Source organism: Scyliorhinus canicula, chromosome 16 (assembly GCF_902713615.1).
Source record: "Scyliorhinus canicula chromosome 16, sScyCan1.1, whole genome shotgun sequence".
In the NCBI taxonomy this organism is placed as follows: domain Eukaryota; kingdom Metazoa; phylum Chordata; class Chondrichthyes; order Carcharhiniformes; family Scyliorhinidae; genus Scyliorhinus; species Scyliorhinus canicula.
The window spans coordinates 107,000,135-107,025,961 of record NC_052161.1 but is presented as its reverse complement, the minus strand read 5'-3'; the positions used below and the strand labels follow the sequence as shown (position 1 = coordinate 107,025,961).

The 25,827-nt window shown below is 47.4% G+C and overlaps 1 protein-coding gene and 1 non-coding gene across 8 annotated transcripts in view; both read left to right on the top strand.

Annotated features, from left to right (window-relative positions):
- Positions 1–25,827, top strand: part of disp3 (dispatched RND transporter family member 3) — a 717,999-nt gene that overhangs the window by 516,650 nt on the left and 175,522 nt on the right. For all 7 annotated transcript variants that reach the window (XM_038821800.1, XM_038821802.1, XM_038821804.1 and 4 more), the window contains one exon: positions 3,309–3,448. In XM_038821800.1, the coding sequence (XP_038677728.1) occupies positions 3,309–3,448 (140 nt within the window). The remainder of the gene's footprint in view (positions 1–3,308; positions 3,449–25,827) is intronic.
- LOC119951086 lies at positions 6,255–6,411 on the top strand. Its single transcript, XR_005457491.1, has one exon. It is a non-coding gene; the product is annotated as a U1 spliceosomal RNA (small nuclear RNA).

Genomic DNA, 25,827 nt, shown 5'->3' with positions numbered 1-25,827 from the left:
CAGGTCCTCTGGGTGGGGCCCGATGGATCTGCAACGTGCGTCAACCTTCACATTGGTGAACGCTGTGTCCTCGGTCACCCCAGTCACCTGCAAGGCCCGGTCCTCGAAGGTGGTGAGGATTCGTATGTCCTGCATGCCTCCGTCAATCTGCGACTTCTCCCGGCAATTGTGAAGAGCTTCTCCTGTGGAGACACAGAGAGGGCATCGTTAGCCACATGCACTGTTCACAGTGGTGGGGAGGGGGGGTGGGGGGGAGAGCGCGGGGGGATTGAAGGGCGAGGGGAGGTGGGGGGGGCAGAAACGTCTCTTGGGCGGGGGGGGGGGGGGGCGGGGTTGGTGCCAACCCACCCATGCTGCCCGGTGTAGGCCATTGACTTTCTTGCAACACTGGAGACCAGTCCTCTTGCTCATTCTCCCCGAGTCCGCGGCCACCGCCACTTCATCCCACTGCCCTGTTACTCACCTTCTGACACCCTTGGGGGAACAGGACATCCCTCCTGGCCTTCTCCGCATCGAGAAGCCTTCCCCAGTCCGCATCCTCAATTGTGGGGCAGGTCATCTTGGCCCCATGGCTGCAAGCTGACTGGAGCTGGCTGTTCACGTACTGCTCGACCTTCTTAGCGGGGTCTGGCAAGCGCTGTCCTGATGAATCAGCTGACGATCCTTCATTTGCGGCGAGAAGCCTGTGGGGTCTCAGTGGACCAATTAAAGTTGAATAGCAAAGCTCACGGCAGTCCCCACTAGCCACCACACTGAGAACTCTTTCCGGAGAATCGTGCCCCAAGACTGAATCCTCATATCTGTTTGAAAGGCTGAACATCTCTTTTTGATTTGAAATTAATTTTCCATCATCTAATGTCCTTGTGGAAAGGAAACATGTCATTGTCATCTAGTCTGACCACATATCTGCACCTACACTAAGATTGCCTGTTTTACCTCTCATAACATTACCCAATTCCGCCTCTGCCTCAGCTCGCCTGCTGTTGAAACCCTCATCCATGTTAGCTTTAAACATTAAGATTTTCACCAAATCCCTCTATGGCCTTTCCCTATAACCCATAACACTTTGAGATATCTCCACTCCACGATCTTGGCATCTCGCACTGCTCTGATTTTAATTGCCCTACCATTTGCAGCATGCATTCAGCTTCTGAGGCCCTAAACTCTGGAATTCCCTGCCTAAATTTTCTGCTTCTATTTAATGCCTACCTGTGGTAATACAGTCCCTTTATGGGAACGGGCTTTGTGGTCCATGTGACCGGCTTGGGATCAGTCGCGTGGGGAGCGTGCAAAATCTAACCAATATAGAGAAAGTACGGAGCCCTGGGAGCAGGGATCCAGGCAATGTGGACCAGAGCTCGAGAGTTAAGACCTATCTAGCATCACACTGACCCTGTATATAGTTGCTTTTGTCTTCTGGTAATAAACCTTCTTTGTTACTGGAAGTCTCTGGCATATTGTCTCAAGCCAGCACACTAACTCTTTGACCTCATCTGCCCTACAATCTCCTTAAGTGACACTGTGTCAAATTTTGTTTGATAATCACTTTTATAAAGCACCAATGGACTTTTTAGCCATGCTAATTGTTGTTCTTATGAAACTCCAACTATTTTAATGAACAATTGATAATGGTTTCATGGTCATCACTAGACTTTTAATCCCAGATTTTTATTGAACTCAAATTTCACTATCTGCCATGGTGAGATTCAAACCCAGAGTATTACCCTGGGTCTCTAGATTACTAGTCTGGTGAAAATACTACTGCGCTACCACTTCTCCCTCACACCAATTTAATTGCCACTTAATTGTTCACTGAAATAGTCTGGCCAGACACTCAGTTGTATTAAACTGCAATCAGTCCAAGAAGGTCCAACACCACCTCCTCAATACAACCTGGTATGGGCAGTAAATATTGACCTTGCATGTGACACTCATAACCCAAGAAGGAATTAAAAATATTAAATTAATTTCTTCGCCCACTTTTTACATGCCATTACAGCTTTGATTATTGCCCATATTGTGTTTCAACATTTTACTCTTTTGTGTCAACTTGACATCAGTGATAGCCCTCTTGTCTGTCTATCAGAGACTATCTGCAGTATCCTCCATCAGCAGGATCCTCCACTTCGCCAGCAGCGTACCCATGCCTGCTGGTTTCCTGATGGCGTGGGTGGCCACAATGGGAAACCCAAGTGCCGGCTGCGGGAACAGAGAATCCCGCTTCCGGCAGGGGCACACCGCGCTGGAAAACGGGGCTGGCGGGATGGAGAATCTCACCCGATGGGTTCAAGCCACACTCCAAGATTGAGCTCACAGTCTTGCATTGCGAGAAAGGTCAGAGCAATTATAACTGATCTGAAAGATTACAACTCCAGTTATCATGTACATACTATTCACATTCAAACAGGCGAAAGTTGCTCTGTTCATGTTCAACTGCTTTGATTAACTCTGTTCATGTTCAGAAGCTCAGCATCTGTCTATAAATTAGTAACATGGATAATAGACTGCTAATTGTATCAATTGAGATTAATTACATATAGGTGGAGGGCATTGATTGGATGGTTCCTTGAGCACATGTGAAGAGATCTGAGGGTCGAGTGGAGTCAGAAGATAGATATCAGTAATATTTTGTTCTCTGAATAAATCTAATAATAATAACCTTTTATTGTCACAAGTGTGAAGTTGTTCCAAGCTCTGGTTTCTTTCTTCACCAACTGGCAATCTGGAGTACAACATAGGCATAATGCATTTCACTAATGTTGATTTGACTCTTGCATTTTAGTTATGTTGAGAATATATTATTTTTCTGGAATTATTAATGGGAGGAGTGTTAATGCTGGACGATTGTTTTAAATTTAGTTGACAGTTTCAACATTATGTTGTCCTCAATCAGGAATTGAAGGGTTGCATTCAAAGTAAAGCCCTCTCTTTATTGCCCCAATTTAATTCCTTAGTCCCAATTTAATTCCTTAGTCCCCACCTCAGAGTGGCCCTACATGTTCATCAATAAGATGTCTTCATTTTCCATAACTAGCTACATTTTGCACTCACTGAGCAACCTGGCAATTTAGCCTTAAATCATGATCAGTGTGTTTGTACACTATAGGAAATGCAATGTGCCTGCCAAAGATGCATTTCATGCACTGAACTTTCTGCCAGCAGGAAAGAAAACCAGTCTGGCTTTTTGAATCAAGGATAGCATACTAATCCACTACCCAGATTATTCCACTTTCAGTCCTGACTCACGGCCCACTTGACCTGTGTTGCTATTAAAGATCTTTAATAATAATCCTGTTTGTTCCTACCAGATCCCAGCTGTCCATGACTTTGGACTGTTCATGTCTTTGATAGTTGCTTGCTGTTGGGTGGCTGTTCTGTTCCTCATGCCAGCTACACTCTGCATTTGGAGTCAATACATCTCACCCCTGGAGATATCCTGCTACTCCAGGTAGGAGCCATTTTTTTTTAGTCTCTTCTGTATGTATTCACCAAAGTGAAAAGTGGCAGTGTTGAAAAACATGAGCATAACTTTGTGGGTATAATTTAAGAAGTCAGTGTATGTTGTAATGAGGAACTAGGTTGCGTCCCTGCCTCTGAGCCATAAGCTCTGGTTGAAGTACTACTCCAGAATTTAATGGCCAAGGAAAGTTTGTTCATAACGTGATCAAACAGGTTGAGTATCAACCTGCAAATCCTTCCAACACATGCTGATGCCAGGCAGTAAGAGCAGGACAGATTCCTGGTCAGTCAAGTGATGGAAAGAAAGTTGGAACCTCTATCATCACAATCCATAGCTCCTGACTTCTCCATGCATGTAAAAGTACACATTGCCACAGCAACGTAGGCTCCCTGAGTTATCTGTAACCCACCACCAAATGTTACAATATTAATCTGTATGTTGTTAGATTCTAACTTCTATTCAGCGAATGACGCAGAAATATCTGAGGATATGAGTCATATAGACCAGGCAGGTTCCAGCTTCCATTCTCAAATCTGTGATTAATTATTTGGGACAAAATTGGGCAAAAATGCAGGACATGTGGTATCTTATCAAGTAATCTTTTAAAACCACCCCACATTCCGTTTCATGACTTGAATAGAACCTCTGAGGTACATTGTGGAACCAGTGTGTAAAAACTATTCTGCCTTTATTTTTTACATCCCCATCCTTTCCAACTTCATTCCTGAAGGGTTCTAAATAATGGGATACAGTTGGTCCCGGGGTTAAGGAGGAGGAAAATGGACTTCTGGTTTCATGATGTTGGTGAAGCATGCACCCTTGGCGTTTCCTACATCCAGGCACAAAAGACTTTTCCTACTTCCCTCATGACCACCGTGCTTATTCAAGTATCGACTACTTTTTTAAAAATGTTTTTATTGAGTTTTTGGTTTACAGAGCAGATATATAAATATGAACATACATTAGGAGATGAAACAAAAAACAAGGAGAGAAAGCAAAAGATAAAGTAAAACTAAAACTATTTATACATATATCGATTTCACTTACATACATACATCACAGTTTCCTTTCCTTATCCTCCTTGTAGTATTATAATAATCTTTATTATTATCACAAGTAGCTTACATTAAGGCTGCAAAGAAGTTACTGAGAAAAGCCCCCAGTCGTCATACTCCAGTGGCTGTTCGGTTACACTGAGGGGGAATTCGGAATATTCAATTCACCTAACAGCGTGGCTTTCAGGACTTGTGGGAGGAAATCGGAGACGGTAGCACAGTGGTTAGCACTGTTGCTTCACGACCGCAGGGTCCCAGGTTTGATTCCGGCTCAACAGTGACAGTTGTGGTCCCCTGCGTTTCTCCTCCTACCGGGTTTCTCTTTGTCTTTTCCTCTTCCCCTCTTTGATTCAGGTTGTTGCACCTGCCCCACCCTCCCTTGTGTTTCATGCTTCTCTTGTTGGGCTTGGTTGAGTTCCATGTTTCCCTGACCTCCCCGTCTTCATTGCTGTGTCGCTACTCCCTCCTGTTCTTTGGCTTCCTGGTTGTTGGCAACAAACAGGTCTTGGAACAACCAAGTGAATGGCTCCCAGGTTTTGAGTTTGCCTTCTTCCAATCCTCGAATTGGAAAATTTCATTTTCTCCATTTAGAAGAATTCTAACAGGTCGGACAGCCAGTCTGCAGCTTTGGGTGATGCTGCTGACTGCCATCTGAGCAGGATTCTCCAGGGGGGTAATTAGGGAGGCAAAGGCAAGGGCATTGGTCCTCTTCCCCATGAATAGATCTGACTTTTCTGATATTCCAAAGGCTGCCACTCTCGGGCAAGGCTCCAGCATCAGCTCCACCACCTTGGCCATTGCCTCGAAGAAGGCAGCCCAGAGCCCAAAAAGTCTGGGGCAAGACCAGAACATGTGGCCGTGGTTGGCCAGGCCTCCTTGGCACTGTTCGCATCTGTCCACCACCTCCGGGAAGAACCTGCTCATTTAGGTACTGGTTAAGTGGGCTCTGTGTTCCACTTTTAGCTGCATTAGGCTTAGCCTTGCACCTGTGGAGGTGGAATTGACCCTCTGCAGTGCTTCTCTCCAGAGTCCCCACCCTATTTCAACCCCACCTCCTCCTTCCACTTCTCCCTTGTCTTGTCCAGTGTGTGTTAGCTCCCCTTAGCAGTCACCCTACATATCACCACAGTTTCATTTCCCTAAGGTGTCCATGTCTAACAGGTCCTCTAAGAGTGATTGTCGTGGTTGCGGGAACATTCTTGTTTTCCTTTGTAGGAAATACAAAGAACAAAGAAAATTACAGCACAGGAACAGGCCCTTCGGCCCTCCCAGCCTGCGCCGATCCAGATCCTTTATCTAAACCTGTTGCCTATTTTCCAAGAAATGTTTGGTTTGTAATTACCTGAGTCATTGCCCCCCCCGTCAGTTAGAATCTTCCTGTCAGTTCGTCGAACGTTGTTAGCCTATTGTTGTAAAAGTCCCAATATGTCAGCGTCCCCCCTTCCTGTCTTCAACTTTTAAAGGTGCGGTCCATAGTCGCCGGCATGAACCTGTAGTTATTGCAGATGGGGACTTTGTCGGACATTTTGGTTAGTCTGAAATGCTGTCGTAGTTGGTTCTATGACTGGAGTGTTGCTATTGTCATGGGAGTGTCCCTTTAAGAAATGTTTTTTGTCTTATCACATGGCTTCAATGATGTCATTGTGTGGGTGAAGCTGGGCTGTGCCTCTGGGTTTTTACTTTTGTTTTTGAGTTGGTTTTACTTGCGCTTTGAGTTTGAACTGGTTTGTACAGCACAGGTACTTACCTGGCAGGGGTGAAATCATAATCAAGAAGGTGGTTTGCCCAGGACGAGGCTAGGCCATTGCCCTTCGGTTGTGCTGACGCCTGCGATGTCCCCAAATGTGGGATACTCGACTGCAAAATTTGTACAGCGAAGGTTTTTTTTCTCTATCTGCATTTTAAAAGCTGTTTCCAGACTGCTTGATAACTTGAAAAGAAATAATTGTTTCCTGGAAGAAATTCAAACCTGCTGTTTTGGAAAGGACACAAAAGCATCCAAACGAGGTCTTGAGTGCTGTGTACTGCGCTACACCTTTGAAAAGGGTTTTCTGGTTTATGGGATCTTGTTATTAAATTGGAACAACTTAATGGGGAAATTATTAAGGGTTATACATAGAGTACTGTAGCTGTGTGGGATATTTATGTTGGTAGTTGATAAAAATGCTTACTGTGTGTTTATAAAAAGGTTAACTAATATCGTAGAATGAACTTTGTTTTTGATTAAAAGTGCTTAAGGCCTCTGTTGAATAACACCTGAAAGGCAGGTCCTTGAGCTCATCGTAACCAAAATAAATAAATAGTTGTAGGTCAGGTGAACTCCATGATATACTTTTGAGTTTTCTAAACCCTGGCCTATAACACTACCACCACTGGGCACGTTGATTATTTATTAGGCAAGGATGGGATAATTGCTGTGGCCAGGGCCTGGAGGGAGCTCCCTCTGCATGAACCCTCCTGCATAAGCACCCACTCAGCTTCTGGCTCCTTTCTCCACCCCTATATTCTCTCCACCGTCGCTGCCCAGTGGTAATATTATAGGTTTGGGAGGGCTAGGCCATCCATTGCCTCGTTCTCTGCAGTAATCACTTTGGGATCCTTGCATTCTGCCCGACCCACATAAACACAATAATCAGTTTGCCCAGTGAGTTGAAAAAGGCTTTGGAGATGTAAATCGGGATGCATCTAAACAGGAAGAGGAACTTGGGCAGTAGGCTCATTTCATCATTTGCACCCTCCCCGCAAGGGAGAGTGGTAGTGTGTTCCATCGCTGCAGGTCCTTTTTTTTTGGAAATCATTTTATTGCATTTTCTATATTTATAAACAATTGTATCTATATACATCCACATTTTTTAAAACCGCGTTAATTTACTTTATTGTACAGAGAGGTTTATCCTGTCCTTCCTTTAATTAACCCCGTATACACTTTGCTGCCCTCCGGCTCAGCCTACGATCCCTTCTGTCCACCACCTCCCCAACGCCCCCCCCCACCACCCCCCTTGCGTACTGCCCCCTGTAACCCCCCTCCCCTTTTAACCCTCCCCTCCACCATTGGCTTCTGCTGTGCTTTGCTTTTGCGTTACCCCCCTCCCTCCTCTTCTCCTCTTTTGTGGCTTTACCACCTTCCTTCTGTCTTCCCCACCCCCGCCCTCCCTCCCCCTGGTTTGTGCATTCGTTTGGTTCCTCATCTATCTTTGTTTTTTTCCCTATCTTCCCTCTTTTTCTTCCTCTCTTGCCCGTATTCTTAACTTACTCCTCGTTGCTGGCCTCAAACAGGTTTTGAAACAGCCCGGCGAACTTCCCCCATGCATCTAGAAAGCCTTCCTCCGACCTTCGGATAGCATAATTAATCTTCTCCAGGTGGAGAAATTCTGAAAGGTCTGCCACCCAGTCTGCAGCTGTGGGTGGTGCTGCTGAGCGCAAGCTGAGCAGAATTCTCCGACGTGCAATTAGGGAAGCGAAAACAAGGGTATTGGTCCTCTTCCCCATGTGTAGTTCTGGCTGCTCCGATACCCCTAAGATTGCCACAATTGGGCATGGCTTCACTCTCACCCCCAGAACCTTGGACATTGCCGCAGGGAAGGCTGTCCAGAACCCAGCAAGTTTGGGGCATGCCCAAATCTTGTGGATGTGGTTGCCAGGCCCCTCTGGCACTGTTCACATTTGTCCCCCACCTCTGGGAAGAACCTGCTCGTTCGAGTTCTGGTAAGATGCGCTCTGTGCACCACTTTGAGCTGTATTAGGCTGTTCTTGCGCAGGAGGAGGTGGAGTTAGCCCTGCTCAGTGCTTCGTTCCAGAGTCCCCACCCCACCTCTGTCCCCAGTTCGTCGTCCCACTTTCTACTGGTCTCACCCACTGGTTTCCGAGCGCTGTCCAGTAACTGTCCGTATATTTTCCTACATAGTCCCTCCTCCTTGCTACTTGTGCCTATCAGGTCCTCTAATAGTGTGTTTTTTGGGGCCTCAGGGTACCTTATTGTCTCCCTGCGTAGGAAGCGTTTTATTTGAAGGTGTCTCATTTCCTGTCCATTTGTTACTTTCCACTTTCTTGTCAGTTAGTCCAGTATCGCCAGTTTCTGCCCTACGTAAAAGTCCCTGACCGTCAGTGCGCCCCGTCCTGTCTCCATCTTTTGAAGGTGGTGTCTAGCATGGCTTGAGGGAATTTGTGATTGCTGCAGATGGGGCCATAGGGGACATCTTAGTTAGTCCGATGTGTTATCTTAATTAGCCCATGTTCTCAGTGTGGCTGCTCCCACTGGGCTCGTTGTGTATCTTTTTGAGGGGGTGGGAGTGGAGCTGTAACCAGGCCCGGAGGCTCGTTCCTTTACAGGAGGTCTCCATCTGTACCCACTCTGAGTCGGGTTCGTGTACCCATCCCCTCACTCTGCCATTGCTGCCCAGTGGTAATATTGTAGGTTTGGTAAAGCCAAGCCCCTTTTGATTCTCCTTCTTTGCAGCGTCGGTTTGGGAATTCTCGGGTTCTTACCTCCCCACACACAAACGCCATGATTAGACCATCTATATTTTGGAAAAAGACCTTGGGGATGAAGATCGGTATGGATCTATACAGGAAGAGGAACCTTGGCAGCACGTTCATCTTGATCGTTTGCATTTCTTCCCGCCAGGGAGAGTAGGTGTGAGCCCCACCTCTGTAGGTCCTTTTTTACTTCCTCCACCAGTCTGGTCAGGTTCCAATTGTGGATCTGTGTCCAGTCTCTGGCTATCTGGACCCCAGGTATTGGAATGTATTCTGGGCCGTTTTAAATGGGAGCCCTTCCATCTCTGTGCCTCCCCCATTTGTGTTCACTGGGAATGCCTCATTTTTGCCCAGGTTAAGTTTGTAGCCCGAAGAGGTTCCAAACTCTTTCAGGATCTGCAGTATTACCTTCAGTCCCTTCTGTGGTTTCGAGACATAGAGGAGCAGGTCACCTGCATAGAGTGAAACTCTGTGCTCTCTGTCTCGTCTCCGAATGCCCTTCCAGCTTTTCCCATCCCGCAGGGCTATCGCCAGTGGTTCGGTCGCTAGCGCAAACAAGAGTGGGGACAGAGGGCAGCCCTATCTTGTTCCTCTCTGTAGCTGGAAGTATTCCGAGCTGGTGGTGTTAGTTTGGATGCTCTCCTTGGGAGCGTTGTACAGGAGTCTCATCCAGGTGGTGAACCCCGTTCCTAACCCCGTCCCTCGAGGAGGCACTTCCATTCGACTCTGTCAAAGGCCTTTTCGGTGTCCAAGGAGACAATCACCTCTGGTGCTCTCTCCCCAGGGTGGGTCATTATTACATTTGGCAGTTGTCTGATGTTCGTGATGAGCTGCCTACCCTTGACAAAGCCCGTTTGATCCTCCGCAACCGCCTCCGGCATGCAGCCCTCCAGCCTTTTGGCCAGGACCTTTGCAAGTATTTTCGCATCCACGTTCAGCAGTGAAATGGTCTATATGATCCACATTCCGTCGGGTCTTTATCTTTTTTGAGTATCATCGAGATTGTGGCCTGAGCTAGCGTAGGTGGCAGAGTGCCCCATGCCAGAAAGTCCGCGAATATGCCCCCTAGGTGTGTGGCCAGGACTGACGCAAATTTTTTATAGAAGTCCGCCGGGAACCCGTCGGGTCCTGGTGCCTTCCCCACTTGCTTGTAGCTGATGCTCTCCATGATTTCTCCCACATCTGTTGGTGCTTCCAACTCCCCCCTTCCATCTTCCCCCACAACTGGTAGTCCCGGTCCTTCGAGGAACTGCTTCATCCCCGCGTACCAATCGGGGGGCTCGGAAGTGTACAGTCCCCAGTAGAAGGTCTCATATGCCTGATTGACGTCTTTAGGTTCTGTTACCGGTCTGCCTCTGCTATTCTTTACCTGGGCTATTTCCCTCGTGGCTGCCTGCTTTCTCAGCTAGTGAGCCAATAGGCAGCCAGCCTTGTCTCTGTGTTCGTAGAAGGTTCCCCTCTGTCTGGCGGAGTTGGTGCACTGCTTTCTTGGTTAAAGTCCATTTGCAGCTTTTTCCTCTCCGCCAGCAACTCTACGGTTGGGGCCTCGGAGTACTTTCTGTCGACTTTCAGAATGGAGGCCACTGGTTCCTGCCTGGTTACCCTCTCTTCCCTATCTCTGCTTGAAATGAAATGAAAATCGCTATTGTCACGAGTAGGCTTCAAATGAAGTTACTGTGAAAAGCCCCTAGTCGGCACATTCGGAGAGGCTGTTACGGGAATCGAACCGTGCTGCTGGCCTGCTTGGTCTGCTTTCAAAGCCAGCGATTTAGCCCTATGAGCTAAACAGCCTTGTAGGCTATGATCTCTCCTCTAATCACGCCTTCAGTTATCCCAAAACGTGGAGGGTGAGACCTCCCCATTTTGGTTGTTACTAACGTAATCGCCTATGGTTCGCAATGTTTTTTGACAGAAGGTTTTGTCGGCCAGAAGGTCCGTGTCCAGCCTCCATGTGGGGCACTGGGCATGGCCTGTTTCCAACCTCTCATCCATGTAATGTGGAGCATGGTCGGAGATAACGATTGCGGAGTATTCCGTTCCTGTGATCCCTGGAAGCACCGATTTCCCCACTGCAAAGAAGTCGATACGGGTGTATACCTTGTGCACTTGCGAAAAGTATAAGAATTTATTTTCTTCTGGGTGCAGGAACCTCCATGGGTCCACCGCCCCCATCTGCTCCATAAATGCTCCTAGTTCCCTAGCCATGCCAGTCTTTCTCCCCATTCTGGAGTTTGATCTGTTGGTCAGTGGGCCCTGCATGCAATTGAAGTCATCCCCCATAATCCGTCGGTGTGTGTCAATTTCTGATTTCTTGAAGAGCAGCGCGGTAGCACAGTGGTTAGCACAGTTGCTTCACAGCTCTAGGGTCCCAGGTTCGATTCCCGGCTTGGGTCACTGTCTGTGTGGAGTCCGTACATTCTCCCAGTGTTTGCGTGTGTTTCCTCCGGGTGCTCCGGTTTCCACCCATAGTCCAAAGATGCACAAGTTTGGTTGATTGCCCATGATAAATTACCCTTCGTGTCCAAAAAAGGTTGGGTGGAGTTACGGGGACAGGGTGGAAGTGTGGTCTTAAGTGGGGTGCTCTTCCAAGGCCCTGTGCAGACTCGATGGGCCGAATGGCCTCCTTCTGCACTGTAAATTCTATGATATTCTATGAATGTCGGGAATTTCCGCCACAGTCTTCTTTATGAATTCTGTGTCGTCCCAGTTGGGAGCGTACACATTTACCAGTACCACCTGTGCCGTTTCCAGGACACCACTGACCACGATGTACCATCCTCCTATGCCCGTAACTGTCTTGGTTTCTGTAAACCTCAGCCTCTTGTTCATTAGTATTGCAACTCCCCTAGCCTTCATCCCGTAACATGAGTGGTATCTCTGTCCCACCCAGCCCTTCCTTACCAGCAGTCTCAGTTTTCCGCACTCAGGCTTCTCTCTCAGGTGCGTCTCTTGTAGGTAAATTTGTTGGCTTTTCGGCTTATTTAGTGGCCGAAGACTCTGGCTCTTTTCACTGGGACCCTTACGTTCCAGGTAACAATCCTGGTGGGGGGTCTCTGAACCCACGGTCCTGCAGGACCACCCATAAACCTATTGGATGGGCCTCTGCGCTCCGGGATTTCCCTTTGTTAGGGGGCGGTCCAAAATGGCCATGGTCGCCGCTCTCGCCACGAGGTTAGGCCTTTGTCCAGGGGCACCCAACATGGCCGCCAACAATGTGTACGCCACATGGATGCGTCCCTACAATCCGGGGTCTCCCTTCACCCTGGGGTCCTCCCAGATGGCTACTTGCAGCGCCATCCTGGTTCCTTACCCTGCTCCATTCCTGCCGAGGGCTGCGTGTATTCCGTTCCGTTTCTCATCCTCAACCTTCCCTTTACTTATTTTCTGTCCTGCGCTCCCCTTCCGTCCCCTATTCCCCCTAGCCCCTGCTCCTCTGTCCCCCTGCATTCTTCCCCCCACTTGTGCCCGTCCCGCCCCCGTTTTTGCCAGCTGCTCCCTCTCCCCTGAGAGGTGCGCCACGGCCCCCCTTACTTTCTGCTCTCTTCGCTAGTGCGGTGGCTCCCCTCCCAGAGCTTGTCTAGCTCTGGCCCTGTTTTACCCTCCTCCTTTCACCCCTTATCTTGCCCCTTTGCCTGTTTTCCTTACTCTAACTCCCCTTGCCCTGCTCCCCCTCATCACATTGAGCCCGAAAATGAGGAAGCACAGTCCCACGCAAAAGAACATATGCATAAAGTTCATGATATTCTTGTCTCTGTTTGCGGTCTGTCCTCCGCTCTCTGTTTTGTTCTTTTTTTCCGCCCCTGCAGCTTTCATCGTTGCCGTGATTGCTCTTCCTCAATTTGTTTGTTTTAACGAACTCATCAGCCTCCGCTGGCGTGTTAAAGTATAGTTCCTTGTCCATGAATGTCACCCAGTCTGGCCGGGAATAGCATCCCAAATCGCACCCCACTTTTTAGAGCGCTGATTTCGCCCTATTAGACTCCGACCTCTTTTTTGCCAGGTCCGCCCCAATGTCCTTGTATCTTATACTCTTCCCACGAGCATAATTTCGTCAACATAGCTCTTTCACTCCTGACCCTTCATAGAATAAATTACTCGAGCCTGGCTGCCACGTTAAGGTGGATTTGCACCACTGGAATTGTTTACCACTCTCTGGTAGAATTCATCCCACAAAAATGAACATTCTACCCAGATTCTTGTTTCTTTTCCAATGCCTCCCCATCTTCCTACCAAAACCATTTCTGCCATGGTTAATAAGATGATGGGTGCAATTTTCCAGCCTCATTGCGCTCTTGCAAAACGAATAATGGGAGAGGCCGAAAATGAGAACCGCGGCAGGCGCCAAACACCTTGCAATGCAACTGGCCCATTCCCGTCGGCGAAAATGCGATCTCGTTACAGCATGGCGAGAAACCAATTATGACAACTTAAGCCTTATTTTCATACAATTAATGGGAGTGACCCATTACCAATGGCCTCCCATCATTCATTGGCCTCCCCCGCAAATGGTCATGCTGCCGCCAATTAGTGCTCCTTTTTAAAACAGTAAACCTAGCGGAAGGCCTTCTGCAGGGAGCTAAGGAAGTGAATAGCCATTGTCGCTTACAAGCAAAGAGCTTGCCAACCCAGTGCTCGTGGGGGATGGGGGACCCTTAGCCGGGGGTAGGACCCTCCACAGGGTTGGGCCACCATGGGAGGGTGGGGGGAGACACTGGGGGGGGAATTGGAGGTAAGGGGGCAACCCTGAGTGGCACCACCATGCTAACCCCTGGATCGTGTGCATCTTGTCCTTGCCCTTCTGCCCCACTGACCACTCATAACCCCCACCGTCTGCCTGGGTCCTGGCCGTGTGGCTGAGGCTATTGCTAATAGCAAATTAGCAATCGTGGTTAAGTGAGCACTTCACACAACCCAAGTGGATTCTCGTGGGTGGGAAGGGAAGGTGGCATGTGGGAGTCATTGCCTAGCACCCCAAGCAGACTGTGATGCCTGGACACTGTGCTTGAATACTGCGGGAGGCAAAACCACACACGCTGCAGCCAACATCCGAACACTTTGGACCCAGAACTTTCCCTATTTATGCTGCTGCTAGGCTGGGTAGCCAGATGCCGAAGACAGCAGCATCAGCAGACACTCGAGGTGACTGACCATGTGCCAGAGCCCGCCCCATACCCTGAAGTCCTGTGGCCGGCCATCAGACCAGGGAGGAACCCAGAGGTGGTGTCCCGCGATGGCCCAGGGCGTACAGGCGTCGTTGGTCCTTTGAGCAGATGATAGACATAACGTGCTGCAGGAGGCTACGCCTCAACAATGAGACGGTGCGGCATCTCTTCCATGTCCTCATGGACTTGGCACCACATGAAGGAGGAGGACATCCATTCCTGGTGCCCGTCAAGGTCACCGCAGCCCACATATTTATGCCTCGGGATCATTCCAGGGCTCCATGGGGATCCTGTGTGGTATCTCACAGGCCAACAATCACATATGCCCTGTTTGCCCGGGAGGAATACTACTACATCTTTGACGTGGACTAAGCCCAGCAAGATGCTCGGGCAGCAGGTTTCTCCGCCATTGCAGGGATGCCCTAGGTCCAGGGAGTAATAGATGATGAGGATATGGCCCTGTGTTCACTGGGCCATCTGAGGGTGCCCTACGTTAACAGAAAAGGATTCTACTCCCTGAACATACAGCTTGTGTGCAACGACCAGATGAAGATAATGCATGCGTGTGAATGCTGCCCAGGGAGTGTCCACGACAGCTGCATCCTGGGGCAGTCGGTCATCCCTGGCCTCTTGGAGGTGCACCCCAGGATGGGCGGCTGGCTCTTGGGGGATAAGGTGTACCCACTGAGGACCTGCAGAATGACGCCAACATGGAGGCTGGAGATCAAAGCATAGACCTGGTATAACAAGGTCCATTCAGCCACCCATGATGTGGAGATGCCGGCGTTGGACTGGGGTGAGCACAGTAAGAAGTCTTACAACACCAGGTTAAAGTCCAACAGGTTTGTTTCAAACACGAGCTTTCGGAGCACGGCTCCTTCTTCAGGTGAAGAAGGAGCCGTGCTCCGAAAGCTCGTGTTTGAAACAAACCTGTTGGACTTTAACCTGGTGTTGTAAGACTTCTTACTGCATTCAGCCACCCAGGCTGTGATTGATCAGTGCATTGGACTCCTCAAGATTCGGTTTGATGCCTCCACCCGCTCCAGTGGTGCACTTCAGTGCATCCCCTGGAGGATCGCCCGCTTTGTGGTTGTCTGCTGTACCCACCACAACCTCGCACAGTAGTAGGGCGACGAGCTGGAGATTAGTGATAAGGTTTAGGCGGCCACCTCCGAGGAGGATGAGAAGGAAGAGAATTATGAGGCGGCACCGGACTAGCAGCGGTTGGAGGATAAATCCATGGAGGAGCCGAAGGACCAGCCAAAGGCTGCAGAACAGGCAGCAGCGGCGAGGGTACAGCAAGCCCGGAGGGCCAGGGGGGCCTTCATGCTCGCCCGATTCATTTTGGATGGAGCTCGTTCCGTCATCGCTACATAGCCACGATCCAACACCATTTCCCACCTCCCAGGGTCTGTGTAACATCACTCCAGGGTGCTGGGATTGTGTTGGCACCGTCAGTGGGTCACTGTTGAGGACAGGAGGCTGGTGGTAACCCGCAGAGAGCTGAGCACCAGTGCTCCTCAATCTATGCCATAGTCTGACCCCTGCCTGTCTACTGAGTGCTCGCTCACACCTATCACCTGCACACGATGTGCCTGGCGGTGAGGCGGGGGGGGATCTTTGTAATACATCAACCATGACCATGAAGTCCTTCCTCTTTATCCACTGAAATTAAAATCAGTATGAAAACCACATGCAGTTCTTATTAAATGTCATTTATTGTTAAATTTAACTGGGAAGTAGTAATTATGATAGCCAAGGCCACTTATCACATCTGTTCGGCACAACTCAAAGTGCTTCGGGTTCACTGAGCTACTTTCAAGTGCATGATTAAACACATACATACATTTTGTACAGAGCTGGATCTTACAATTGGCAATGGGATGAATGAGCAATTACCTTTTTTATATTGGTGTTCATTTGAAGAAAGAAGAGTTTGAAGGAGGCATTCTGACCAGAAAACTCGGAAATTTCTTTGCTATTTTTCTGACAGTGCTGTAAAAACTTTGATCACCTAAGCAGGAGAAAAGATCATTGGCATCACATCTTCAAAGGAACAAACACTCTGTCAATGTAGCACTACCTTAGTCTAGGTTTTGTACTCAAGGGTGGCCTTGAACAATACCTAACTTAAACATGATGATTTGATCAATTGAGCAAAGCTGGCATTCATGTTTAGTTATTTACTTTCTTTAAACTGTTACGTGAAACTGTGCACTAGTTAAAGTGCTATACTCTAAACATTTTCTCCAGCAATGAGTAGCGGGCATGAACATTGGCAGAGTATAGCAATGGACTTAACACTAACCACCTGTTTAAATTTCAGGCATTAGTAGAGCAACTGAAAGTGCATCTCCAGAAATATTTTCCTAACCTCCAGTTGACATTCTTCTAAGCTGACCTCTCGAATTATGCATGTGCAGTTGTTGGATAAAAATGAGAGAAAGCTTGCCTTTAATGCCTCCTGTGATGGAATTAAACATGAAGCCAGGTCCATATTTTGCTGGTTCTACCTCTCAAGCAACTTTCTCAACTCCTCCACTGTATCTATGTTGTCAGACTGTTGGTCTGACATTCAGTCCTGTAATGTCCTCCGATTAAAATTGGGAAAACCAAATTCATCACCTTCAGCGCTCAAGCTAAATTCTGCCTCCTCACCAACAATCCCCTCTCTGCCACTGTTGAGATTAAATTAGGTTGCTTGCAAACTGAGTTAATTAAGTTAAGCACCAATAGTCACTTATTTCTATCTTCCTTATATCGCCGTTCCCTGTTCCTGCCTTAAGTCATCTACTGGCAAAACCTCATTAATGTTTTTGTTGCCTGCAATAATATACTGGCTGGCCTCCACACTCCATAAACTTGAGATCTTCCAATACTTCTCCTTGTATTCTTACCGAATCTGCACCAAGTTTTATTCACCAACCAACTCTGTGCTTGCTGATCTATAACTGGTATCTAGTCCACTAGCGCCTCAATTTTAAAATTATCATCCTCGTGTTCAAATCGCTCCTTGGCCTTACTCCTCCCTAACTCCCTTCAAAGCTCCAGTAGCACCCAACCTTTCAAGAACACCCAACTCTGGATTTGTGCATTTTTCAACCTCTTTGCTCCACTATTGGTGTTCAGTGCCTTAAGTCATGAAAGTACTAAACACTTGAAGTCCCTCCCTGAACATTATTATTTGTCCACCTTCTCTCATCCTTTAAAGCAATCTTTAAAACCTCTTTGGTCAAGCTTTATTTGTCCTAATATCTCCTTTGGTTCAGAGTCAATTTTTTGGCTGACTGCCTTGGAACATTTTGCAGTGTTAAGGACTTCAAGGTTCTATATAAATGCAAGTTGTCAAAATATAAGTTAAATAAATTTTAACTTGGGGCGGCATGGTGGCATAGTGGTTAGCACTGCTGTCTGCAGCGCTGAGGACCCAGGTTCGATCCCAGCCCCGGGGCACTGTCCGTGTGGAGTTTGCACGTTCTCCCAGTGTCTGCATAGGTTTCACCCCTACAGCATCGAGATGTTCAGGTAGGTGGATTGGCCAGTCTTAACTGTCCTCAGAGATAAACTCTTCTGCTCAATTCTTCAAACTACACAACAGCTAACCTGAAAGATTATAAAATGACTGAAGCTATGATTGCACAAATCAAGCGACATGTTCATTTGTGAGAAATTGATGAGCTCTATATTATCTATACAACTGTTTACCTGAATGCAAAGAATAGTAAGCTTGAGCATTAAGTTTTTAGAAACCAGAAAAGCACTTCAAAAAGTTAATAAAAACGGAAAAAAATAGAATATGATAATTAACTAGTCAGGATCATAAAAATAGTGAAAACCTTTTATAAGTATATAACGGGGGAGAGTAGCTAAAGTAAAGTTTGGTTCAAAAGAGGCAGAGGAAGAAGAAATTATAATGGGTAATAAGGAACTTGCAGAGACATTCAACATATTTTGTGCTTGTCTTCACAGTAAAAAACACAAATTATGTATCAGAAATAGAGGATAACTAAGGGGCTAATAAGAATAATGAATACAAGGTTATTCATATCTTCAGGGAAACAGTATTGGAGGGACTTAGAAAAAACATAGAAAAATACAGCACAGAACAGGCCCTTCGGCCCACGATGTTGTGCCGAACTTTGTCCTAGATTAAGAACAAATTAATCTACACCCCATCATTCTACCGTAATGATGGACTAAACTCTGACAAATCCCCTGGAATTGATGGCCTACATCCTAAGGTTCTAAAGGAGGTAGCTCCAGTGGATGTGCTTCATTACAATTTTCCAAAATTCCCTAGATTGTAGAACAGTCCCAGCAGATTGGAAGTTAGTATTTTCAAGTTTCACAAATTGATTAGAAGTTTTTGAAGATGTAACCAATCAGTTAGGGGAGCCAGTAAATGTGGCATACTTGGATTTCTGAAAGACATCCAATAAAGTAACACACAAAGATTAATACAGTAGTCCCCCGTTATAACGCGGGTGTTCGGGTCCAAGACAGCCACCCGCGTTGTAACCGAGCCGCGGATATCCAAGATGGCGGATATCGAAATGAATGAACGAGAGGAAACATCGCTGACTATGCTGAACATTGCTGAATGGAAGGGCGTTTTAAATAAGAAACAGCAAAGTTCGTTCAAGTCTTAAATCAAGTTTTAAATGTATTAAAATATATACAATAATATACAGTATACATACAATAATATACTTAAAATTGTACTTACACGCATATTTTTAAAATCATTTAAAAAAGTCTGTGAGTTTCCTCTGGCACATCCCCTTCCTCATCTTGACTTGTGCTTGTCTCTGGAGGTTCTTCAGGTGCAGGATGTATATTGGGTCGAAGTCTTGCTGCTCTGTGTATGCTATGAGCCACTTCAGGTGCGTGATGGCATCCGAGTGGCTCTTTGCCACTGTGGGCTGGGGTTCTTCTTCTTCTTCTGCCTCCTCTTGGGTGACCTGGTCGATGATCTCCTCCTCTGTGAATGTTTCTGCGGGTGCCATGTCATCCTCTGCTGCTGCCCACCTGTCCACCCAATCCTGGAGTGTTAGGTTCTCATCCAGTTGGTCCTCTAGCCTCTCCTCAGCTGCCCTGATCTCTGCTTCAGTAAAGCCTACGAAATCCTCTTCATCCGGGTAATGTTGGGGTCGTGGGAGTGCTGCTCCTAGGGCCTTGTTCCAGCAGTTGGCGATGGTCTTCTCTGTCACAGCTCCCCAGGCCTTCCCTGCCAGATAACAGGCATCCTTGATGGTGATGGCTTTCAGGTAATCTGGGACAGTGAGAGGAGAGTCTATCATTTCCAGGATCAGTTCCTTTTTGTACACAGACTTGAAGGTCTGAATGATGCCAGCATCACATGGCTGGATCTTGCTGGTGGTGCTCTTTGGGAGATAGAGCACTTGGATCTGCCCATCCCTGGTCTTGAGAACATCTCCCTGAGGGTGGGCTGAGCAGTTGTCCAGTAGGAGTGTGGCCTTCTGCGGTAAGTTGCGGGCTCTAAGGTGGTCCCTGACACTGGGTACGAAGAACTTGAAGAACCACTCCTCAAATAAGAAAGCTGTCATCCAGGCTTTGCCAGAGTTCCGGTAGGTAATGGGTAGGTTCTCCATGTTGATGTGGTGAAAGCATCTAGGAGACTTGAATTTGCCCACAATCAATGGCTTCAGCTTGTGTGTTCCCGTGGCATTGCTGGCAAACAGGATGGTGAGCCTGTTCTTGGCTTGCTTGTACCCCAGAGTCTTGTGGGCATCATCCTTGACAGCTAGGGTCTTGTCAGGCAGCATCTTCCAGTAAAGCCCTGACTCATCTGCATTGTAGAGTTGCTCTGGGGTCAGCTCCTCTTGCACCATGTAGTTCTTGAGGATGTCGGGAAAGGCTGCTGCTGCTCCTGAGTCGGCGGATCTCTGTTCACCACTGATGGTAACTGCACCTATCCCATGTCTTTTCTGGAACCGATGGAGCCAACCCTTGCTGGCTACGAAATTGCTGTCCTCTGGGTGGAGCTGGTGATGGAACTTCTCAGCCTGAGTCCTGATGATAGGTCCAGATAGGGGGGTGCCACCAGACTGTTCCTGGACAAACCAGGTGAACACAGCCTTCTCTAAGTTACTGTCACTAGCGTTCCTTGCCTTTTTCCTGCTAAGCCCTTCACTCTGAGAAACTGTCCCAACATATGCTCTTAAATTGGGCTCATCTTTCACCCACCCACGGAGGGTTGACTCTGGTACACCAGTCTCTCTGGATAATTTTGCCTTCGTTTCCCCGTTTCGAAGCCGGTCTATCAAATGTATCTTTTGACTCACTGAGTAAGACTTGCGCTTAAACATTTTGAACGACACGACAGCAACTGAACTCGAACTCGAAGATACCTGCACTGGAAAAGGTATCCCTTTTATGGCTGTGTAACTAGGCTAATCGGTCGCGGCTACTCATCGCGGCTAATCGTTCTACAGTACAAGACAGTGATCATCGCTGCTAATCGGTCTAATCATCGCGGGTAATAATCGCTGCTAATCGGTCTAATCATCGCGGGTAATCATCGCTGCTAATCGGTCTAATCATCGCGGCTCAAAAAGGTGCTGTTTCAAAAAGAGTTTAAAATGAGTCAAGTAAGTTGGGGTCCATAAACCCCCCCGCCGTATATCGCGAACCGCGGTATTGCGGGGCGCGTTATAACGGGGGACTACTGTACAGAAAGGAAGGGCTCCAGGTCTTGGGGAAATGTATTAACATGGTGATGCATGATCAATCACTACTGACGTGAGATTGTAGTCCAATTGAAGGCTTTAATGAACAAATAGTTACCCCAGCAGCTCCGGTACAGAATGACTGCTGTGGGTGAAACACAGACTCTTATGCTCCGCCTGCTGGGCAGAACCAGCAGGCAGGTTCTACCACTCATACTACAGTATAAGGTACATCCCACCGAGGTACCATGATACCCCTAATATAGCCTGCCACACATGGCTTGAGAGGAAACAAAAGGAAGGATAAATTGGGCATTTTCTAGTTAGTAGTCTGTGACTCGTGGAGTACCACGACGATCAGAAGGGACCTCAGCTATATATTGATGACTTAGACAAAGAGACAGAGAATAATGTATCTAAAATTTCTGACAATACAGAACTAGTTGGGAATTGAAACTTTAAGGAGGACACAAAGAGGCTGCAAAGAGATGTAGGCAGATTAAGTGAGTAGGCAATAAAGTGGCAGACGAAATATAATGTGGGCAAGTGTGAGGTTATTCACTTTGGTTGTAAGAATGGAAAAGCAGTATTTGTTTAAAGGTGTGAAACTTTTAAATGTTCAGAGGGACTTTGGTCTGCTCGTACAAGAAACACATAGTTAGCATGCAGGTACAGCAAGCAATTAGGAAGGCAAAGGACACGTTGGTCTTCATTGCAAGGGGAGCGAAGTACAAAAATAAGGAAGTATTGCTGAAATTGTAAATTAGAGGTGATGGAGGTTGTCCTATGATAATAAGTGTTGTACTTGGGGCACATATTCTCTTGAATTTAGAGCAATGTGAGGTGATCTCATTGAAGCATAATAGATTCTGAAGGGACTTGACATGTTAGATACTGAGAGATTATTTCCCCTGTCCAGGGAATCTGTAATCACAAAGGCACAATCTCAAGATAAGAGGCTGATAATTTAGGACTGCAAGGAGGAGCAATTTCTTCACTTAAAGGGTTCTGAATGTTTGGAATTCACAACCCCAGAGGACTGGATATATTTAAGGTTGAATCAGACCAATTTATGGTGTCTCAGGAAATCAAGGGATATGTGGAGTTGGGCCAAAGTTCAGCCATGATCATGTTGAATTGCAGAGCAGACTTGAAGGGCGGTATGGTCTACTCCTGCTCTTATTTCCTATGTTCTCAAATTAAACTATTCATGAGCAGTTGTGACTTCTGAGTGCCTTTACAACACCCTGCAGAAAAGACCCAAAGTTTGACCGGGGTTGAGTTGCAAAGATGAGGATGGGAGGGGGTGGGCAGAAGACAAGCAGGGCAATGTGGAAGAAAGGTTGTGCAAGGAGTGAGGTGGGGGAAAGATAAACAGTCGGGAGCTATGTGTAAGGAAGGCTGTGCAAGGAGGGGATGGGGGAGGACCAATATTAGGGGGCTCTGTCGAAGGAGGGCTATGCAAGGAGGGGGGTGGGGGAAGGGCAAGACCTCACAGTGGCAGGCAGAGGGGCAAGGAGGTGGTTGAAGAGGACGAACAATGGAAGGCAGAGGTAGGCCAAGGGGAAGGAAGCTGAACCCTGATAAGGTTGCATAACATTCAAACAAACAAGGGGACCTCAGGACTAGCACATGTATTTCTGGAAGGGGACGCATGCAGAAAATGGGATTGGTGAATGTTAGTGTGGCACATAAGGATAGATCACACAATCATTAAACAGGTCAGAGCTGCAGTGCTTTGTGAAGGTCGATGTTATCCATGGTCACTTTGGAAATGGTAACTATATCATGGCTTCCATTTAAGTTCAGGAGACACGAGTCACAGTGTATACATTCCTGTTGTGAAATGAAAAGGAGTTATAGATGACAGGCAATACAGGGGTTATGTGGACCTCAGTCTGAAGTCAGTGAAAGAAAACAGTGCAGAAGAGCAGCAGCCGTGCATTAGCAGCATGGTGCACCCCAGCTGCAGGGAGGGACATGGTCTGTGTGTTTCACAGGCAAAATGCACAGCTTAGTGTTCAGGGCTGTCTGACAGTCAATGGCCTTGAGTGTGACGGGCTCTGTATTGGGCTGCAGAGGATACACTGGTGGTCGCAGGGGGCATCTGTCTGTAGATAGGGAACACATAATATGGGGGAGGCGGGGTTATGTGAAGCTCTTGTGGGGGACAGGGTTACAGCCCCTGTAGGTGCACACAGCATAACAGGTGGCATATCTACCTGTACAGCGTGAGCTCCAGGTAAATCGGCGGCACGTGGACAGTGAGGGACAGAAGGTCAAATTCCATCCTGTAATAAAGGGGCGACACCATCATTTTGACGCTCATATAAATAGAGTCTTCCAAAATCGAAACTGAAATTGGTTCTGTCTAGTAGGGAGGGTATGAAATGTAGGATGACCATGAAACTGGCCTCTGGGGGTCCTTCTTGCAACGTATACTCACTTGTTGGTGCCATTACAGTTGGCAGGGTTTAGGTTTCTTACACAAGGCTCAGAATCTATTGACCGCATAGCAAGAGCAAGCCAGATTTCTAATTTCATGCTTTGAGAGAGATCGGTGCAACTCAATAGCTTTGAAAAAATACGCAGTGTAAGATAGTTATGCAGCCTTGGGCACACTGCAGGCTATAGTTAGGAGGGCACAGCTGCATCAATTCTGTCATCCCATCAGGGAGGGGGAATCATAGGTGAATCCATAGGGTTAGCACTGGAGAGACTGTGAGGTTCATGGGTGGGTTCCATAAGATGCATGAGCAGAGTGGAAGGGGTAGCAATCAAGTGGGCTGCTTTGTCCTGGATGGTGTCGAGCTTCTTGAGTGTTGTTGGAGCTGCACTCATCCAGGCAAGTGGAAAGTATTCTATTACACTCCTGACTTGTGCTTTGTAGATGGTGACCAGGCCTGTAGGTTAGGAGGTGAGTTACTCGCTGTAGGGCTCCTAACATTTGACGTGCTCTGCTAGCCACAGTATTAATATGGTAGTCCAGTTCAGTTTCTGATCAATGGTAACCCCAAGAATGTTGATTTATGGGGAATTCAGTGATGGTAAAGCCATTGAATGTCAAGGGGCAATGTTAAGTCCTCTATTGTAGGAAATGGTCATTGCCTGCCACTTGTGTGGCATGAATGTAACTTGTTAGCCCAAGCTTGGATATTGTCCAGGTCTTGCTGCATTTGGACATCAACTGCTTCATTATCTGAGGACTCGTGAATGGAGCTGAACGTTGTGTAGTCACCTGTGAACATCCCCATTTCTGATCTTATAATGAACCTTATGATGAAGCAGCTGAAGATGGTTGGGCCTAGGGCCTGAGGGACCCTTGCAGTGATGTCCTGGAGTTGAGATAATTGACCTCCAACCACCACTACCATCTTCCTTTGTGACAGTTATAACTCCAACCAGTAGAGAGTTTTTCCCCTGATTCCCATTGACTCCAGTTTAGCTAGGGCTTCTTGATGCCATATTCAGTCAAATGCTGCCTTGAATTCAAGGGCAGTGACTCTCACCTCACCTCTAGCATTCAGCTCTTTTGTCCATGTTTGAACCAAGGCTGTAATGGGTCAGGAGCTGAGTGACACTGGCGGAACCCAAACTGAGCATCCGCGAGCAGAGCAGGTTACTGCTGAGTAAATGCCGCTTGATAGCACTGCTGCTGCTGATGGCCCACGGAGCCTCTTGATGCTTTTGAGTTTCTAGATCTGTTCGAAGTCCAACCCATTTGGCACGGTGGCAGTGCCACTCAATACGATGGAGGGTATCATGAACGTGAAGATGGAACTTTGTCTCCACAACGTCAGTGCGGTGCTCACTTCTACCCATACTCTCATGGACAGTAGGTTTCTCCCTCTTGTTGGTTCCCTCACACCTGCTGCAGTCTCAGTCTAGCAGCTATGTCCTTTAGGACCAGGCCAGTTTGGTGTGTGGACCCCCACCCAGAGTATATTGTGTGTCCTTGCCATCCTCAATACTTCTTCCAAGTGGTGTTCATCATGAAGGTGTACTGATTCATCAGCTGATAGATTTCATAAAATTTACAGTGCAGAAGGAGGCCATTCGGCCCATCGAGTCTGCACTGGCTCTTGGAAAGAGCAGCCGACCCAAGCCCATACCTCCACCCTATCCCCATAACCCAGAAACCCCACCTAACACTAAGGGGCAATTTGGACCCTGAGGGCAATTTATCATGGCCAATCCACCTAACCTGCACATCTTTGGACTGTGGGAGGAAACCGGAGCACCCAGAGAAAACCCACGCACACACGGGGAGAACGTGCATACTCCACACAGACAGTGACCCAGTAGGGAATCGAACCTGGGACCCAGGCGCTGTGAAGCATTTGTGCTATCCACAATGCTACCGTGCTGCCCTGATGGTGGACATTATGTGGTAATTAGCAGGAGGTTTCTTTGTCCATGTTTAACCTGAAGCCATGAGTCTTCATGGGGTCCAGAGTCGGTGTTGAGTACTCCAAGGGTGACTCCCTCCTGACTGTATACCACTGCGCCACCACCTCTTCTGGGTCTGTCTTGCTGGTGAGACAGGACATCCCCAGGAATGGTGAGAGTGGTGTCTGGGACATTGTCTGTAAGGTACGATTCATTTCTTTTTATTGTTTTGGTAGCAATTGCATACAACTGAATAGTTTGCTAAGCCATTTCAGAGGGCATTTAAGAGTCAAGAACATTATGCTGTGGGTCTGGAGTCACATGCAGGCCAGACCAGGTAAGGATGGCAAGGATCTTTTGCTAAAGGGCTTTAGTGAATGAGATGTTTTTTTACATAATCGACAATGGCGTCATGTTATCATTAGACTTTTCATTCCAGGTATTTTATTGAGTTTAAATTCCACCACTGGGTCCCCAGATTATTACCCTGGTCTCCAGATTACTAATCCAGGTACAATGCCACCGCCTCCTTGCTGAATCGATTGTGCTAATTTAGTCATCATTACAGTGCTTGAGTGTGTCAATGTTCAATGGCT